This window comes from Somniosus microcephalus, chromosome 26 (genome assembly GCF_052327205.1).
Source record: "Somniosus microcephalus isolate GS21.2 chromosome 26, FLI_Smic_1.0, whole genome shotgun sequence".
NCBI classification, from domain to species: Eukaryota; Metazoa; Chordata; class Chondrichthyes; order Squaliformes; family Somniosidae; genus Somniosus; species Somniosus microcephalus.
The window spans coordinates 43432299-43452671 of record NC_141012.1 but is presented as its reverse complement, the minus strand read 5'-3'; the positions used below and the strand labels follow the sequence as shown (position 1 = coordinate 43452671).

Here is a 20373-nt window from a genome sequence, read left to right as displayed (position 1 = left end):
CACTTATAATTGGAAAGAAATGTCTCCATTTTTTAAAAATAAGGAAACTGGGAGTCAATAGCGGGCGGGAAGGTGGGGTTGTTCTTCTCGGTGCCAGTCACTCAAAGCAGCTTTGGTGATCTTTTACTGAGTAATGTCAGGTGTTCAATACATCCGCCCAAATATTGCCGGGTGTATTGTAACCAGATGCAATCAGTGGAAAAAGACCCTATGAGGTATTTCCCATCATTTGCACCATAGCAGTGTTGGGCACTAGGAACACTGGTGCATGCCTGGTATTACTAAGGTATGGGGGAAGCCTTCAACTTTTAACTGCACTAGGCAGAGTGTCCCTTTAATTACCTTTCAAAGCATTTACATTGTTTTCTTCTTCTGACGGGCCTGCTGCTCGCGCTATACTGCGGCAGGTGCCACCGACATTTCCCTTCACTCGCTATGCTGCTGGGAGATTTCAGTGTGTGGATGTTGTGTGAGGATAGGATCTGGCTTGTCCATGCCACCCTCCCATAGTCGAGTAGCCTTCCACTGCCGCTCACTGTCAAGCTGACACATGGAAAACGGCCGTTTGAGTGAAGTACCAAAGTGAGGCTGGCACCTGTAGAAACGTACCCCTGCAAGAGTCGGTGCCTTCAGGAGAGGCAGGAGCAAAGTGAAGAGGGGAGAAATTCATTTCTGTGACTACGGGACAACTTCCAATCATCCATGTTTAGAAGTAACAATTAGAGGGTGGTAAAGATTTAATTCCTGATTTCTCTGTTTTGTAGAACTGGTTTCTATGAAAACAAAATGAGGCAGCTACATTAACGAATACAGCTGCAAAAGTAAAAAATAAATGAGACTGCGCAGAGCAAAGTCAGGAGTGTAAGAACAGGCCAGACTGTCAGAGCAGTGGGAGGTAGGCTTTCATTCCCTGTTGCCATAGCAACCCCTCAGGTGGAATTTCCTGTCAAGGACATTATTAGACAGTTAATTAAATTCTTCCCCACTCCCCAGCTCCAATTTTATTTTAATTAAGGCACACCACAAATCAGAACTGTGTCCAAAGGAAAAGATTGCCGAGTGATTCCCAGAAGGAGGGGAAGTGTTTTGGAGGGTTTTAACAGCCTGGGTACAGGCCAGGAAAAACAAAATAATTTGATCAGACTGCAGTGCTAGGATTGGTGCGCTGACCCGGGGCCGCGAGCGACTGCGGCCAGGAGACGGCAGGAACTCAGTCAGTTATTTTCACTTTTCCTTTGGGGAGCTGCCTCCGAGGAATGCAGTAACAAGAGGCAAGAAGCTTTGTTTATCAAGTTATTGTGCTGGATTTTTTTATTCTCGTTTCAAGGGAGGAGGATTGACTCCGTCCAGTCTGAAATGGTGCTTCTTGTTAAATCTCTGTCCAGACACGAGGCAGTGAACAGATTTCTGAGCCTGCTTTTCGATAGCTATCTTGACAGAATTTTGATTTACGATATCCCAACATATTTTTTCCCTTCTGCTGCCGGGGGTGGGGGGGATGGGGATGTGGTAAAGGGGCCACAATCTGGAAAAGTGAAGCCCAGAACATTGCAGCAAGAACCTAAGCTTTTAGAAAGTGGAGAATACAAAATAACCCATCCTTTTTTTGAGATCTCAACCCCAGAATCTTTCTCCAGAAGCGCTCCTAACTGCCTCTTGAACCCATTAATATTTTCCACTTCAGTCATCACTGGTTACTCATACCAAAGTCTATTACCCTTTGTTTAAAATAAAATACCTGCATGCCTTCTTATTTTGGCTTGTGTTTCCCGGTATTCAACATAGTGAATGATTTTCCTGGATCAATTTCATTAATCCCCTTTATACAATACTGAAAATTTCAATGAGGTCACCTCAAAGTCGCCTTTTTTTCCCCCAAAGAAAACAACAAACCCAATTTCCTTAACTTTTCATTCTAACTTAAATTGACATGGCCGTTCAAAGAGTGAAGCAGAACTTTTTGAAGTTCTTATTATGCAGTTGCCTGACTCGGCAGTACACACATTAAGCCACTTGGGCTGTAATATTGACTTGGAATCGCCTTTGTGTCTCAATTTAGTGCGATGATCTGAGCATACAGCTCTATCAGTACTTGGCTACTAATCCAGAAAAATTAAGGGTCCAACTTTCCACCTGTTTGTACTTAGCTGCAGATGGTTAAACATAATTTACGTTACTTTTGTGTTGCTGCATCCTGATTATAGTCAGAATTGGTAATAAGACTATGTTGGCCGATAATTTAGTCTCCATGCTAATCCAATCCATGTTTCACTGAATACCCACGGTATTGGTCCCAGTATAGGATCTGGATTCATGAAGTGAAGACTAATTGTAAAAGCAGGGAACTGTGGAGAGTAGGTATCTCTCGAACAAGATTGCATGGCCCTCTATGTGGCTGGTATAGGTCAGGTGAAAATGCAGAATACTGTCATCGGTCCTGGGCCTGTACCATAGTCTCTGGATAGAGATACAGTTGAGGTATCTTGAGGCACATACTTGGGGTTCTCAATTGCCTCTTGTTCCTATGATTTAAACTGACAGCTATTGTGATCATATGGAGGAATATCACAGTTATACCTATACACTGCATCATAGTTGGGTGCAGATCCTTGTTTGCAGTCCCAGTTACCAATCTGAGGTGTACCACAATGAAGAGGCCTCAGTAGAAGGTAGCAGGGAAAATCAGATAGATGGTCAACGTGTAGCACTATTAACCTGCAGTATCCAGCTTGAGAACAGCATTACCAGGTACTGAGGAGCAGGGCACCCTCCCTCTGAGCCAGACATAGAAAACCAAGAAGAGGCAGAAATACCACTAGATTTGACACTTTGTGTAGATATTGGTTTGAATACAGCACAATAAAATAATTATTGGGCCACTTGACCCAACAAGCTTGTTCATTTTTTTCCAAAATCAACCATGTCTACCCTCTCGCTACAATGTAATAAGTAAATTTGTCTCTAATCATCTGGCATGCAGACATCTTCTAACGTGTTTATCTGTGATGCAGGAAACAAGCCATGGCACCTCATCAGTCATCTGCAGCCTGAGACCTCGTATGATATCAAGATGCAATGCTTCAATGAAGGTGGCGAGAGTGAATTTAGCAACGTCATGATCTGTGAGACCAAAGGTAGGAGCTGCTGTCTGCATGGACCCTCCAGTCAGCATGTTAACTGCAAAGCCTCAGTCTAAAGGTTTTAGTGTGAAGGCAGTGGGCAGAATTGTGATCGATATCCCGTGGCCTTTACTTGAAGTGCTGATATCAGGTGAGAACAGGATCAGGTTCAACTGTGATGGTGCTCTCTGTTGACTAGCCTGCCTGCACTCACTGTCTGGGCTGGTACCTGAAGAATGGCCACTTGGCAAGGTGGCTATTACCCGGAGCTCTTGCTCCCAACACGAGTAAGTGCCTTCAGGAGAGGCGAAGCATAATTTTGATTTATGAATATGCATTTATTGACTCCTATTGTAAAGGATGTGAATGTGTTAGTCATATTCTCAATTTTTAGAAAGCTGCATCTCATCATCACTTGCTCTTCATACTTTCCTTTAGCGCGAAGACCCCCTGGATCCTCTGAATACTCTGTGGTGATGGGTGGTGACCTGAGTACACAGCCCAATCTCGCTGACCACCCGGGTGGTGGCCACGGGGCATCTGCCTCCGGCACGCGGAGCAGCGACATGTTATACCTGATTGTGGGCTCAGTGCTAGGGATCATGGTTCTCATTCTCATTATTTTCATCGCCATGTGCCTGTGGAAGAACCGCCAACAGACAACTCTGCAGAGTAAGTCAGGTCCTGTGGATCACCCCTCCCTCTGGTTTTTAAAGAGGAGTGTAACTTGTTGATGGAGCACTTTTCAGTGTTTTGTCCCCAACACTTGTCAGTTTAGTGTTAGCCAGTTGCAGAGACCTTTCCCAGTTGGGAACATTGATTCCAGCCCTCAGGAACTATTCTGAAGCCCAGGAAGTAGTGAGTTTCTATAGCCTTAATGTTTTACGGGCCGAATGTTAAGAATTTACGTGGGGATCCACTATAATTGGCACAGTGATCCTGAAATTGGGAAGAGAAATTAGCCACGGTTCTGTATCCTAATAAGAGTAAGCGCCTTCAAGGAGGAGGGATGAAAGGGCAGAAATTGAGTGAGAAAAGTACAATACAATCATCACTTCAAAGACTAAATTGTATGTCTTCCTCGAGTCCTTCACGTCTAACAGATGTACCCAGGTAACTCCTCGTGGTTTTAAAGCAACACTGTCCATACTACAGCCTAAGGGCCATGTGCAACCCCTGAGCCCAGACAATTCAGTTCTATTTATATTTCTTATTCGTTGGTTTGTTATTTTAAAATTTTGCAGACTTGAAGGTTTGGAAAGGGTGTTACGCAGCACTGTGCCCTAATTGGTGAAGAAATCTGGTCAGAACAGCAAGATCTGTTAGTGTAGCAGCTTGAGATGTGTACAAATTAATGGGAACATGGATTTAAACATTTTACATAGCCCACAGTGTCTATTGCATACACCTAAATGGCCAGGAAGGCAAAAAGCCTGGAAACCCCAGTTCCAGAACACATGAAGGAGTCTAGCTGAGGCACTGTCAGTGCAAAGTACTGTAATAGAAAAGACATTGAGTCAATGTGACAAAATATGGCTAAATTTATGAACTCTCACTCCCAGTATGTCGCCTCACCCACCAGGAACACCCCATCTATTCTGCCCATAATGGTTGGAAGATCATGGGGGGAGGGGGTAGCACGCGAATTCTTGATTCCAGCTCCTAAGGCTCCATGCTTGGAGCAAGATTTTGTAATACTTTTAATATACCCATCTCATCTTCACTATAAGGTTCTTTGGTATAAGACTTCCTGGTTACTGACCCTTTTTTAAAAAAAAAAAAAACATTTCCTGCATCAGAGTGAGGACAGAGTTGCACCATTTGAGATGTGTATCTATCAGTTATTGCACAGATGGGCAGGTACTCACAGGCTAGCTATCCCAGTATTGGACTATAATCTCTGTTTTTGTTGAGGTCAGCTTTTCAATGTGGTCCAATAACTGTTGGTTCTCAAGATTTTCCCTGTGAGGTACTGAAGGCACAATTTTGCTCTTTATCCCACTGATTCGCTGCATTAAACAGCTTGTCATATATTGAGTGGGGTAAATGCACCAATCCCTTGCTCCCAGCTGCGCTCAAACCGAGCAGAGCGCAAGTTGGAGAATCGGCCTTAGTGTTGTCCTGTTTCCAACCTACACGTTTTTTAAGCTGACATTTTGCTGGTGAGCAGAGGAACCGTGAAATCTACCCTAGTGAGCATTGTCGTCGCCCCTCTTGTATTTGAGCCTCCCATGTAACTGTAATTTGGTATTGAGATGGGAATTTTTCTTCAGTAAGGTTTACCCAAGAGTATCCACACCCCGTTGTACTGAGGGGGGAAAAAAAAGTAGGAATGGAGCTGAAATAAGTGTTTAGAGCTGGTTTGGGTGCATTTGGGGCAAAACGCTACATCCAAGTTTCTGTTTTGCTAGCTTTTAATTCCTCATCTGTTTATGCTAACAAAGGGATATAGTCTGTCTTGAATTCCAGCGTTTGGAGGCATATTAAGTGCCATAGTGATTGCCAAGAGACATGCAACAGCTGAGGTATGTCTAAGAAAGAGGCCCCCCTTCACAACTCCACTCTGATGGGACAGGCACCTTTTCAGCACTACTGCTGCTTGAAGGCTTCATAGGTGGTCAACGAGACTAGGCCTCAACTATGGCATTAACTCTTTAAATGCAAATTTCCCAAAGGAGGTTGGTATGTCAGGGTTACCAAGATCCCTGTAATATTCATTGATTGGGTGGGGGGGGGGGGGGAAGTAACTCTGATTGCATCCTTAACTGATATTAGTAATATCTTTTCCCCAGAGTACGATCCTCCTAACTACCTCTATCAAGGCCAGGAGGTAAACGGCCAGCTGATGGAGTACACCACCCTGCCGGGCACCAGTCGAATTAATGGAAGCATTCATGGCAGCTTCATTGGCAATGGAAGCCTCAGCAATGGCTGCCCACACCAGCACCACAAGGTTTCAAATGGGATGAATGGACTGATGAATGGGGGAATGAACGGAGGGACAGTACTGTACCCCAACCACACAAACTCGCTGCAGAGGACCCACATGGACTACGACCAGGCTCACCATATTATGAATGTAAGAGCCTGTTGTTTCTATGGTGACAGGCCCAGTTCAGAAAAAGTTAGGCCTAGAGCCACATTTAATGCCATTGCTTTCATTTAGACCCAATTGAGTTTCGGCATTGCCTCTAATTTAACCCTTCGAGCACTGAATCTCTACTGAAATTTTCAAAATTTACGTGCATTCTGCATCAAGCACCCTGAACAAAGTTGGATTTTCTTCTTTCTGGCATCATGGTAACTCACTACAGTGTTGGCTCCATACATCCAACCTCCCCTCGCCCTAGGGGGCAGACTTCAGAACTTTTCTACTCCATAATTCCTTTGGCCCATGCTGCTACTCTCGCCTCCCCAGTTTACTTTTTCGATAAAACTAGGGCCCAACAGCCATCACTGGGCTTCATAGTTCCACGAGTCTTTGCGAGGTTAGTAATATGGGACACATGTTTCTCACCCAGGGATTTAGCCTGAAGTTTCAAAATTCTGAAGTGAATGATGCCCGTTGACAATGGAACTATGCAATTTCAATTCATTCTTTTACTAAAGGCTTACCTGTTGCATATTCCCAGAAGTATCCACGAGACCTAAATGTGTTTTTCTCTTTGTATTGGGGGGTGGGGGGGTGATGTATCTGATTTTAGATTGTCCTGCAGACTTGGCATTTGGAGATCAGCATTTTTTTTTTTTAATTCTCTGGATGTGGGTGATGCTGGCAAAGATGCGTTTATTGCACATTCCTGGTTGCCGACTTGAACTGCTGCCGTCCGTATGGTAATGGTGTAATGATAGAGAGATGGGCAGGACGAAGGAAGTGAAGAAAGAAGTCAGGGCATTTGGATAAGCATAATTTAATCGGACAGAGTCAGCATGGTTTTACGAAGGGGAAGTCATGTTTGACAAATTTGCTCGAATTCTTTGAGGACGTAACAAACCGGGTGGATAAAGGGGAACCAGTGGATGTAGTGTATTTGGACTTCCAAAAGGCATTTGACAAAGTGCCACACAAAAGATTACTGCACAAGATAAAAAATCACGGGATTGGGGGCAATATACTGGCATGGGTGGAAGATTGGCTATCTAACAGAAAACAAAGAGTTGGGATAAATGGTTCATTCTCGGGTTGGCAATCAGTAACCAGTGGTGTTCCGCAGGGGTCAGTGCTGGGACCCCAACTCTTTACAATCTATATTAACGATTTGGAGGAAGGGACCGAGTGCAACATATCCAAGTTTGCCGACGATACAAAGATGGGAGGGAAAGCAGTGAGTGAGGAGGACATAAAAAACCTGCAAAAGGACATAGACAGGCTAAGTGAGTGAGCAGAGATTTGGCAGATGCAATATAATGTTGGAAAGTGTGAGGTTATGCACTTTGGCAGAAAAAATCAAAGAGCAAGTTATTATCTAAATGGAAAGAAACTGCAAAGTGCTACAGTACAAAGGGATCTGGGGGTCCTGGTGCATGAAACACAGAAGGTTAGTATGCAGGTGATCAGGAAGGCCAATGGAATCTTGGCTTTTATTGCAAGGGGGATGGAGTATAAAAGCAGGGAAGTCTTGCTTCAGTTATACAGGGTACTGGTGAGGCCACACCTGGAATATTGCGTGCAGTTTTGGTTTCCATATTTAAGAAAAGATATACTTGCTCTCGAGGCGGTTCAGAGAAGGTTCACTCGGTTGATTCCGGAGATGAGGGGGTTGACTTATGAGGAAAGGTTGAGTAGGTTGGGCCTCTACTCATTGGAATTCAGAAGAGTGAGAGGCGATCTTATCGAAACATATAAGATTGTGAGGGGGATTGATCGGGTGGATGCGGGGAGGATGTTTCCACTGATGGGCGAGACTAGAACTAGGGGGCATAATCTTAGAATAAGGGGCTGCCCTTTCAAAACTGAGATGAGGAGAAACTACTTCACTCAGGGTAGTAAATCTATGGAATTTGCTACCCCAGAGAGCTGTGGAAGCTTCGACACTAAATAAATTTAAAACGGAGATGGACAGTTTCCTAGCTGATAAGGGAATTAGGGGTTACGGGGAGCGGGCAGGGAAGTGGACGTGAGTCTAGGTTTGGATCAGCCATGATCCTATTGAATGGCGGAGCAGGCCCGAGGGGCCATATGGCCTAATCCTGCTCCTACTTATGTTCTTATGAAGGAAAAGGATCGAGAAAGTCGGGAGGGAAAGAAGTGATTGAGAAAGTCGGGAAGGAAAGAAGGGCTAGAGCAAGTCGGGAAGGAAGGAAGGGTCGCAGAGTAAGTCGGGAAGGAAGGAAGGGTCGCAGAGTAAGTCGGGAAGGAAGGAAGGGACGCAGAGTAAGTCGGGAAGGAAGGAAGGGTCGCAGAGTAATTCGGGAAGGAAGGAAGGGTCGCAGAGTAATTCGGGAAGGAAGGAAGGGACGCAGAGTAAGTCAGGAAGGGACGCAGAGTAAGTCAGGAAGGAAGGAAGGGACGCAGAGTAAGTCAGGAAGGAAGGAAGGGACGCAGAGTAAGTCGGGAAGGAAGGAAGGGTCGCAGAGTAAGTCGGGAAGGAAGGAAGGGACGCAGAGTAAGTCAGGAAGGAAGGGACGCAGAGTAATTCGGGAAGGAAGGAAGGGACGCAGAGTAAGTCAGGAAGGAAGGAAGGGACGCAGAGTAAGTCAGGAAGGAAGGAAGGGACGCAGAGTAAGTCGGGAAGGAAGGAAGGGTCGCAGAGTAAGTCGGGAAGGAAGGAAGGGACGCAGAGTAAGTCGGGAAGGAAGGGACGCAGAGTAAGTCGGGAAGGAAGGGACGCAGAGTAAGTCAGGAAGGAAGGAAGGGACGCAGAGTAAGTCGGGAAGGAAGGGACGCAGAGTAAGTCGGGAAGGAAGGGACGCAGAGTAAGTCAGGAAGGAAGGAAGGGACGCAGAGTAAGTCAGGAAGGAAGGAAGGGACGCAGAGTAAGTCAGGAAGGAAGGAAGGGACGCAGAGTAAGTCGGGAAGGAAGGAAGGGTCGCAGAGTAAGTCGGGAAGGAAGGAAGGGACGCAGAGTAAGTCGGGAAGGAAGGGACGCAGAGTAAGTCGGGAAGGAAGGGACGCAGAGTAAGTCAGGAAGGAAGGAAGGGACGCAGAGTAAGTCAGGAAGGAAGGAAGGGACGCAGAGTAAGTCGGGAAGGAAGGGACGCAGAGTAAGTCGGGAAGGAAGGGACGCAGAGTAAGTCAGGAAGGAAGGAAGGGACGCAGAGTAAGTCGGGAAGGAAGGGACGCAGAGTAAGTCAGGAAGGAAGGGTCGCAGAGTAAGTCGGGAAGGAAGGAAGGGACGCAGAGTAAGTCGGGAAGGAAGGAAGGGTCGCAGAGTAAGTCGGGAAGGAAGGAAGGGTCGCAGAGTAAGTCGGGAAGGAAGGAAGGGTCGCAGAGTAAGTCGGGAAGGAAGAAAGGGTCGCAGAGTAAGTCGGGAAGGAAGGGACGCAGAGTAAGTCGGGAAGGAAGGGATATAGAGAAAAAGATAGTGGGAAAGGGATGGTAGGATAAAAAGAGAAAGAAAATTGCGAGAAGGATTTAATCTTTGACTGGATCAGTTACGTGATTGTGACGTTTAGCCTGATTTAATAAATAATCCTAAGTGGTTTTTCCTGAGGTAAATCAGTTTACTTTCAGGGAGACAAAATAAATCTGCTTATGATTCTGGCTATGGCCTTGTAATTAAGTTTGAATGGAGTTACTGTGTAAACAAATGAACAGGAGTTTATTGAATAAACTTTAAAGACATTTGCAATAGTTGAGAGGAGACGCCATGAAGGGACAGAGGCAGAGCGAGGGTGGGGATGGGAGCTGAGCGGGAGGGAGGGAGGGGACGGAGTTGAGGGAGGGTGGGATAGGGGAAGAGTTCCAGTGAAGTTCAGAGAGGTTCCTGTCGGGGCCTGGGGTTGTGTCCTGGATTTTATCTTCTCTCTGCTGTTAATTCTTAATTGGCACATTGCCAACCTTTTTAAGTGCATTTTTGTCTGAGCACATTGTACATTAAAGGAGATGCGGGCCCCTCTCCTTTTTTCTGAAGCAGACTTTTCATGTGCTTTCTGCTCACGTACTATTTTTGGAGCAAGGGGGAGGCTTTAGGCGTTATAGATTAATCCTGTCCCAACCAATCCCAACTCACTTAACCTGAGTCCAAGTCGGCTAACCTGGCTGATGCAAGAGCAGATATACAGTGTCTGTCACAATCCCACATGTTGCCTAGGAATCGGGGTCAGGCTGCAGGTGGGTAGGAATGTGCAGGCTCGCTTTCTCAGCCCACTTTGATACAGCGTTGCTTATGATTTTTTTTCCTTTTTGTTCCAACTATTTTTAAGCAGTAAAAAGGCAATGAGTTTTTTTGGAGAGAGAAGGATCATTTTATTCACAATACAGGAAACTTTGTGCTATCCGGCACCGACGGGACCGAGCTGTTGCCGTCCCATCAAAACTGCCGGACAAACCAGCGCTAATGTTGAAACATATGGAGATTTTGAGCTCCGTATCTGGCAACAAACCCTGTTGCTTAGCAACAGCTTCTAAACAGTCGGTCGTACCTTGCAAGCGTCTCTGTAGCTTAGCAACAGCTTCAGCGAGACCTTGCAGAGCCTGACTGGTGGGAAAAAAAAGCAACGAAAAGAAAAAAAACCTAACTAAACGGCTCCTGATTTTTGCCGGTGGCTCGAGCATTCTGGACAGTTAACCTCCGGATAAACCAAAGTTTCCTGTAACATCAAGTACAAGTGATCAAGTTACCCTATTTAGGAGTGATCTGTGTCACTGCATTTAATAAGTTAATGGCAAATTGGTTTGCCAAACATGGATGTGCATTTCTGTAGTGCCCTTAGCATAGTAGAACTTCCCAAAGTGCTTCACAGAGGCGAGAACTGACGTTTAGCAGTCACAGGAGAAAGATTAGAGGCAGTGACCAACGGTGGGGTTGAAGAGAATGGGGAGCTGGTGGATGACCAGAGTGGGTGTGAGTGTACCATGTAGCAGAGGAGTCTGGAAAGGAAAATTAAATGTTGGAGAAATAAAATCTAGAATTGGCCCAGGCATGATTGAGAGTTGGTGGTGGTGGGAGGTGAAGTGAGGACACGGTGAGGATGAGCGATGGAAATAGCTGGTCTTGGTGATGGTTGGAAGGTGAGATTTGAAGCTCCACTCCGGATCAAACCGGTTGATGAGGATAGTACGGTTGATGTTGCGTATATGGACTTTCAAAAGGCATTTGACAAAGTACCACATAATAAACTTGTTAGCAAAATTAAAGCCCATGGGATTAAAGGGACAGTGGCAGCATTAGATACAAAATTGGCTACGGGGCAGAGAGTAGTGAACAGTTGTTTTTCAGACGGGAGGGAAGATACAGTGGTGCCCCCAGGGGTCAGTATTGGGACCACTGCACTTTTTGATATATATTAATGACCTGCACTTGGGTATACAGGCATAATTTCAAATTGCAGATGATACGAAACTCAGAAATGTAGTAAATAATGAGGATAGTAACAGACTTCAGGAGGATATAGACAGACTGGTGAAATGGGCAGATGCATGGCAGATGAAATTTAATGCAAAGTGTGAAGTGATATATTTTGGTAGGAAGAATGAAGAGAGGCAATATGAACTAAATGGTACCATTTTAAAAGGGGTGCAGGAACAGAGAGACACAAATCTTTATGTACACAAATCTTTGAAGGTGGCAGAACAAGTTGAGGAGGCTGTTAAAGCATATGGGTCATTGGCTTTATTAATAGAGGGATAGAGTACAAAAGCAAGGAGGTGATGGTAAACCTTTATAAAACACTGGTTAGGCCTTAGCCGGAATATTGTGTTCAATTCTGGGCACCACACTTTAGGGAGCATGTCAAGGCCTTGGAGAGGGTGCTAAAGTGGTACCAGGGATGCGAGACTTCAGTTTTGTGGAGAGACTGGAAAAGCTGGGATTGTTCTACTTGGAGCAGAGAAGGCTAAGAGGAGATTTGATAGGTGTTCAAAATCAAGAATGGATTTGATAGAGTAAATAGGGAGAAACTGTTTTCCGTGGCAGAAGGGTCGGTAACCAGAGGGGACAGATTTAAGGTGATTGGCAAAAGAACCAGAGGCGACATGAGGAAACCTTTTTTTACACCGAGTGCTTGTCATCTGGAATGCAGTGCTTGAAAGAGCGGTGGAAGCAGATTCAATAGTAACATTCAAAAGAGAATTGGATAAATACTTGAAGGGAAAACATTTACAGGGCTATGGAAAAGAGCTGGGGAATGGGATTAATTGGATAGCTCTACCAAAGAGCCGGCACAGGCACGATGGGCTGAATGGCCTCCTCCTGTGCTGTTTAACGCTGCAGAAATCAGCATAGCATAGAATCCGAGTTTAGTGTTTACACATGTCACAGAATCTGTCTGGTTATGTCCTAGTGATACTGCTGACTCCTGAGCTCTGCATTTTGTGTTGACAGGGTGGTGGGATATACACCGCACTCCCGCAGACGGAACCGTCAGAGTGCATCAACTGTCGCAACTGCAGGAATAACAACAGGTCAGTGTGTACAATGGCTCTGTGCAGTGTTTAATGTTCGTTCAGGGTTACTGGGTGGTGTGACTCCATTTTGTTGGACGGGTGTAAAAACCGAGAGAGAGAGATCTCGCTCTTTCTTGACCTGGGATCTCTGCCTGTTTTATTTTCCCCTCCCTAGTCCCAGGGCCTTGAGGACAGTTTGTGCCCCTGGCATAGCCCTGGCTCTGATCATTTATCTCGACCCAAAGCCTGGATTAATCTTTGGTCATTCACTCCTTCAGTTTGACATCCTTTGTGCCACTGGTTTAAGGTGACTGAACGAGCCAAATTCTGTTTCAGGTACTTGGATTTTTACCAGTGTTTTGAGAATTCTGTTCCATTTTCTGTATATATATTGAAAAAAAACCAGTGGCCTTGAAGATCACAATTTGTTCAGTGAGTGATTGTGGGGACTGGGGGGGGGGTTTGGAAATAATTAGTGCAGTGAAGTCTTTACAAAAGCATGTTTGACGGACCTTTTTTCCTCGTTTGTTTACAAACACTGACCAGTGACACATCCTGCTGATGTCCATCGTTGTTAAACGTGTTGTCATGTTGAAAGACGCAGCCATTTCTTCCTCCTTAAACACAAACACATTACATAGAATTTTACAGCACAGAAACAGGCCATTCGGCCCAACAGGTCTATGCTTCATAGGAGCCCCCTCCCCCTCTACTTCATCTAACCCTATCTGCATAACCTTCTATTCCTTTCTCCCTCATGTACTTATCTAGCTTCCCTTAAATGCATCAATACTATTCACCTCAAATATTCCATGTGGTAACAGGTTCAACATTCTCACCACTCTCTGGGTAATGAAGTTCCTCCTAAATTCCTAACTGGATTTATTAGTGACTATTTATGGCCCCTAGTTTTGGACTCCCTCAAAACTGGAACTAACTTCTCTCTGTCTACCCTATTGAACTTCTTCATCATTTTAAAGTCCTCTAGCGGGTCACCCTCGGCCTTCTCTTTCTAGAGAAAAGAGCCCAGCCTGTTCAGTCTTTATTTGCCGAGCACTTTGTTCCCTTTTGAGTTGAGTGAATATTTTAAAATAACGAGTTCTATGTTTTTTTTAGTTTCCTTGCAAAAAAAAAAAAGCCTCAAGATTTCACTGCGGTGGTGGGGAGGGGAAGCGAGGCTGGTGGTCAGTGCTACCCACCATCAAGGGGCGGTTAAATGTCTTCTACAGCGCACAGAGGCCAGGCTGTACTGAGCCACTTTTATAAATACGTTCCTTCTCCCTTTTTTTTCAGCTCTGTTATTCATTCTAATTACAGATCATTGCCTGAAACACACGCACACAAAGTGTTTTCACACAGTGCCTTGTGTATACACAGACTGGAGAAAGTGCTCATCTTGAAAACGCTAACATTGCAATAGCATCCTGCTTCTCCCCCCCACCCCCTTTCCTCTCTGCCCCCTAACCCCACCCCCTCCCCAAGCTGTGGCCTCTCAGCTGGCCTTGCCTCCAGACTAATTGCCTGCTGGAGCTCCTGGCAGTTCCACTGCTTGCTGTTGCTGCTCTCTGCACAGTAGCACCATTGAAGGATTACTTTGTATATTTGTGTATGATACTAGTGGAAATGAGCTGTAAGCATTTGTGGCTTTGCCTTGCCACTGAGCTTGACTGTTCGTTCACTGTAGTTCTGCTGCCTCATGCCCTGGGTACACTGAGAAGCCAGTCTTTCATTGCTCTCTGTTCTGCACTTTGGAGTCAAGCACTGTCCCTTTCTGTGGCTGTGTCAAGCTGTAATCGTGAGCTTACAGTCAGTACTCAGATTGGTGTTAAAGTGCTCATCAGGATTTGTTTTGACAATGCTAACCCAACTGCAAATGTTACCGTGAGGCTGAAAGTGACCAGGATAATTGACTGTACAGTCAACATCCAAATAAGGAAATGTTGTGGAGAGATCCAAATTTCTTTACCGAGCTGTAGTCTTCCTTTGTTGAGGAAAACATAGAAACATAGAAGATAGGAGTAGGCCATTCGGCCCCTCGAGCCTGCTCCGCCATTCAATGCGATCATGGCTGATCATCCAATTTCAGTACCCTGTCCCTGCTTTCTCCCCAGATCCCTTTAGCCTTAAGAAATATATCCAACTCCTTCTTGAATATATTTAATGAATTGGCCTCTACTGCCTTCTGTGGTAGAGAATTCCACAGGTTCACCACTCTCTGGACGAAGAAATTCCTCCTCATTTCTGTCCTAAATGGCCTACCCCTTATCCTTAGACTGTGACCCCTGGTTCTGGACTCCCTGACCATCGGGAACATCCTTCCTGCATCTAGTCTGTCCAGTCCTGTCAGAATTTTATAAGTTTGAATGAGATCCCCTCTCATTCTTCTAAACTCCAGCGAGTACAAGCCCAATCGTCCCAATCTCTCCTCATAAGTCATTCCTGCCATCCCAGGTATCAGCCTGGTGAATCTTCGCTGAACTCCTTCCATGGCAAGAACATCCTTCCTCAGATAAGGTGACCAAAACTGCACACCATACTCAAGGTGTGGTCTCACCAAGGCCCTGTACAACTGCAGCAAGACATCCTTGTTCCTGTACTCAAACCCTCGCTACGAAGGCCAACATACCATTTGGATGTTCTTGCCATGGAGGGAGTGACTGATACCTGGGATGGCAGGAATGACGTACGAGCAGAGATTGGGTCGATTGGGCTTATACTTGCTGGAGTTTAGAAGAATGAGAGGGAATCTCATTGAAACTTATAACATTCTGACAGGACTGGACAGACTAGATGCAGGAAGGATGTTCCCGATGGCCGGGGAGTCCAGAACCAGGGGTCACAGTCTAAGGATAAGGGGTAAGCCATTTAGGACAGAGATGAGGAGGAATTTCTTCACCCAGAGAGTAGTGAACCTGTGGAATTCTCTACCACAGAAGGCAGTGGAGGTCAATTCATTAAATATATTCAAGAAAGAGTTGGATATATTTCTTAGGGTCAAAGGGATCGAGGGATATGGGGAGAAGGCAGGGACAGGGTACTGAGTTTGGATGATCAGCCATGATCTCATTAAATGGTGGAGCAGGCTCGAGGGGCCGAATGGCCTACTCCTGCTCCTATCTTCTATGTTTCTATGTTAATATACTTTCCTTTCTTGACTCCATCCTCACTGCAGGTTTCATCTCTTTCTATTTCTCCTATTTCTCTTTTTTCTCTCTACCTGTCTGTCTCCTTTTCTTTTCCCTTTTATAATTCTTTTCCTGATCTATTTTTTCTTGATTTCTTACTCCTTTGTTTCTGGATTTTTCTTTTCTGTAGGAATTTTAAATGGTAATTTGTTGAAATGAGCTATGGTGTAGTGGGCTAGGAGCCATACACACACACTCACTGATTGTCAAAGGGTGCTCAAAACATCTCCAGGTGTTCATCCCATTGGGTCTACCTTCAGGAGCAGTGATTTTCTCTCTGCCATGTTCTCGATCTCTTGCTCTCGCTTGTTCCCCTTCTCTTCATTTTTTGTATCTTTCCACTTCCCCTTTCTTACACTATTTCCCTGCCTCTTGTTTCTCTCAGCCTTCCTCTCGCATTGAACCTCCCTCTGCCTCCATTACATAGGATTACATCGTACATACAGCACAGAAACAGGCCATTTGACCCAACCAGTCCATGCCAGCGTTTATGCTCCACTCGAGCCTCCTCCCGTCTTTCCTCATCTAAATCTATCAGCATAACCCTCTATTCCCTTCTCCCTCATGTGCCTATCTATCCTCCTGTTAAATGCATCTATACTATTTGCTTCAACCACTCCCTGGGGTAGTGAGCTCCACATTCTCACCACCCTCTGGGTAAAGAAGTTCCTTCTGAATTCCCTATTTAATTTCTTGGTGACTTACCTTATATTGATGGCCTCTAGTTTTGTTCTTCCCCACAAGTGGAAACACTCTGTCCACTCTATCAAAACCTTTCACAATTTTAAAGACCTCTATTAGGTCACCCCTCCGCCTTCTCTTTTTTTCAAGAGAAAAGAGACCCAACCTGTTCTTCCTTTCCTGATGGGTATACCCTCGCATTTCTGGTATCATCCTTGTAAATCTTTTTTGCACCCTCTCCAGAGCCTTTGTCCTTCTTATAATGTGACGACCAGAATTGTACGCTGGTGTGGTCTAACCGAGGTTAGCATAACTTCACTACTTTTCAATTCAATCCCTCTAGAAATAAACTCTAGTGCTTGGTTTGCTTTTCTTTACGGCCTTGTTAACCTGTGCCACTACTTTCAGTGATTTGTGTATTTGTACTCCGAGATCCCTTTGCTCTTCTACCCCACTTAGATTCCTATTTTCCAAGTAATACGTCACCTCCCTATTTTTCTTACCAAAATGTAATACCTCACATTTATCGGTGTTGAATTTCATTTGCCAATTATATGCCCATTCTTCAAGTTTATTAATGTCTTCTTGTAATTTGTTGTAGTCCTCCTCAGTATTGACTGTCCCCCCAACCCTCCAAATTTGCTCTGCGAATTTAGAAATAATTTTTGATTCCAAAGTCTAAATTGCTAATATAAATTGTGACCAACAGTGGTCCCAGCACGGATCCTTGTGGAACACCACTTCCCACCTTCTGCCACTCTGAATAGTTACTCTTTATCCCACTCTCTGCTTTCTGTCTTGAAGCCAGCTAGTTATCCAATCTGCTACTTGTCCCCTGACTCTGCATACTCTGACCTTGTTCATCAGTCTATTATGTGGTACCTTATCGAAGACCTTTTGTCAATCTAGATAAATCACATCTCCTGCATGACCCTTGTCTACTCTATTACCTCTTCAAAAAACATTCATTGAGGTTGGTCAAGCAAGACTTTCCCTTTTGAAATCCATGCTGACTACTCATTATTGTACAGGAAACTTTGTGCTATCCGGCACCCACGGGACCGAGCTGCTGCCATTGCCTCAAAACTGCCGTACTCTCCAGAGTTAATGTTGAGAGATACGGAGATTCTTATCTCCGTATTTGACAACAAACACTGTTGCTTAGCAACAGCTTCTAAACACTCGGGTGTGGCCTGCAAGCTCTGTAGCTGAAGCTGTTGCTATAGCTACAGACCTTGCACAGCTTGACTGTTCAAACAAAGCAAAAAAAAAACAAACAAAAAGAATAAAAAACGGCTGCTGATTTTTGCCGGTGGCTCCAGATTGCCGGATAGCTCACCTCCGGATAGCACAAAGTTTCCTGTATTTTTGGTTTCTAGATGTTCTGTTTTCTCCTTTAGTAGGGATTCCATTATTTTTCCTACCATCGATATTAAGATGACTGGTCTATGGTTTCCTGGACATGTTCTATCTCCCTTCTTAAATATAAATATTACGTTAGCTATCTGCCAGTTCTTCTGCACTAGACCTTGTTCTAATGAATTATTAAATATGTGTAGTAATGCTTCTGCTATCTCTTCCCTTAATTTCCCTCCTAACTCCTGATACTCCCTCAGCAGGACCTCCACCTCCCTGTTCCTACCTATGTCATTTGTTCTGACATGGACCACGACAACTGGATTTTCCTCCTCCTTTTCCAAATTCCTCTCCAGCCGCCTCGACATATCCCTGCCACCGGGTAGGCAACACACCCTTCGGGATTCTTGCTCGTGGCTGCAGAAGACGCTATCTATCCCCCCAATTATAGAATCCCACATCACTACCACACTACTATTCTGCTCTCTTTCCACCCCCCCCCTGGACAGCCTTCTGAGCCACGGTGCCTTGGTCTGCATTGTGGCTGTCCTTCCTGCAGTCTTTCTCCTTGTCCTCCGAGGTAGCGACTACATCGTACCTGTTGGACAGGACCAGTGTCTGCGGGACCTCCTCAACCTCTCCTAAGTCCTCACTACCCAGCTCCCTAATGGTCACACCCTCCCCTTCCTGAACCTGTGCTTTCCTCTGGGGTGTGACTGTTTTCTGGATAAAACTATCCAGAAATTCCTCCCCCTCCCTTATGTTTCAGAGTGTGCCTAACTCGCACTCCAGCTCAATGACTCTGAGCCGGAGTGACTGACTCTGAGCCGAAGTGACTGAACGCAGAGACATTTCCTGCAGATGTGGGAATCCGGGACACACTCGCTGTCCACAAACTCCCACATACTACAGTCCCGGCACATGGCCTGCCCTGCCATCTCTAGTCTTTTTTATTTATTTGCTTATTGATGGCCTGAATTCGTTTAGTTACATTTTTATTCAAATGATTTATTTATAGTTACATTAATTCATTTATCTAGTTAAGTTATTCATTTAATAAAGTATTAGTTATAGTTCCCCAGCTCTTCGTTTAAACCACTGCCTAGCTTAGAGAGAAAAAAGTTGTAATACTCGCCAACCAATCGCCTACCTGCTGTCCTGTGGAGACAAAAGCAGCACCTCCTTCTCCCCTCTGCTCTGAATTCCCACTCTCTCCAAATTCCTAAGTTTAACACTCTGCTTAAGTGTACTCCGTTTAAGATCACTCTGTGCAGACCATTCTGTGCGTCATCATCTCTTTGATCACTGCAAAACAGGCCTGGTCCTTGTGTTAGCTGACTGTGGTTGGTGCTGCATATTTAACAGAGCACGTTGGTTCCGGGTTAAATTCTCCCTTTCCCTTTTTAGCAGATGTTTCACTAAAACCAACGGCACTTTCCCGAGCAACAATCTACCCATGATGCAGCGAACTCCAACCTGCCACCAAGACAGCATGGAGATGGTGCCTCTGAATCATGTCATAGCTCCATTATGCCCTGGATTCATTGTCACTGAAAATAACGGAGAGGAAGAGTGCGAGAGTACAAAGGAAAGTCCTGAACAGTCCCCTTCCCAAGATTCCTGCTGCAACGATCACCAATCATACGAGGACAATATGGAAGGTACAATTTCTTGCTGATTTTTTAAAATTAATTAATAAATTTGGGTCCGATTTTCCTCTTGCTTTGTATCCTGGGGTGACTTAGTTCCCATTATTCCTGGTCTCTGCTCCTTTTCACTTCACAAGCATTTCCAAGGGTATCCCTGAGCTGAGGCAGGGAGAGCCCCTTCCCAGGAGAAGTGGAAACTTTTAACTGATATGCTAATGAGGCACGAGTGACATCAAACCACCTCCCATTTCATTTCCTGGGTTTCCACCTGGCTGTTGCCCAATAACAACTCACCTAATGCATGTAAGGCTGTCGAGGCTGTGCCCAGGCTCTGTAAATTGGAGGATCTAAGGTGCTGTCAGTTACCTCCTCCTACCTTCAAACAGCCTTTACTTTCCCCTCCCCAGGGCCAGCAAGGAGGACTGTCGGGGCTGCAGGACCTGGGGGATTGGGGCTGGGATGGGCGCGGGGAGAAGAAAGGGAGAGTATCTTTATCGACTGCGGCACTGAGATGAGCCAGTTCCTTCCAAACTATGCTGAGCTGAGATGATGCTTTTCATGAAAGGCAGTTGTGATGAAAACAGAATTCTTGACCTGTAGTCACTCTGACTACTGCTTTGTTCTACAGGCTTTCCTCCCCTAGTTTTGGGCCCAAGCCCATTCTAAGGGGAGTTCCTGTGCCAGTGGGACATCCAAGTCATGGTAACGAGCTGAATCTTGAAATATGGATGGGGTAGGTGTGTTTGGGCAATGCACACTTCCACAGCAGACTGGAGTGGAGAATCGGCCCCATTTGGTTATAGCCATGAAATTACTTGGTATATTATGGCACGTTG

The 20373-nt window shown here is 45.2% G+C and overlaps 1 protein-coding gene across 3 annotated transcripts in view; it reads left to right on the top strand.

The window, feature by feature from the left end:
* The window catches only part of LOC147100428 (cell adhesion molecule-related/down-regulated by oncogenes-like), a 34709-nt gene that overhangs the window by 8783 nt on the left and 5553 nt on the right, over window positions 1–20373 (top strand). For 2 of the 3 annotated variants that reach the window (XM_085968131.1, XM_085968133.1), the window contains 5 exons: window positions 3012–3134; window positions 3558–3791; window positions 5912–6198; window positions 12605–12684; window positions 19296–19549. In XM_085968131.1, coding sequence (XP_085824257.1) covers window positions 3012–3134; window positions 3558–3791; window positions 5912–6198; window positions 12605–12684; window positions 19296–19549 — 978 coding nt within the window. The remainder of the gene's footprint in view (window positions 1–3011; window positions 3135–3557; window positions 3792–5911; window positions 6199–12604; window positions 12685–19295; window positions 19550–20373) is intronic. The other variant, XM_085968132.1, reaches the window with a different exon arrangement.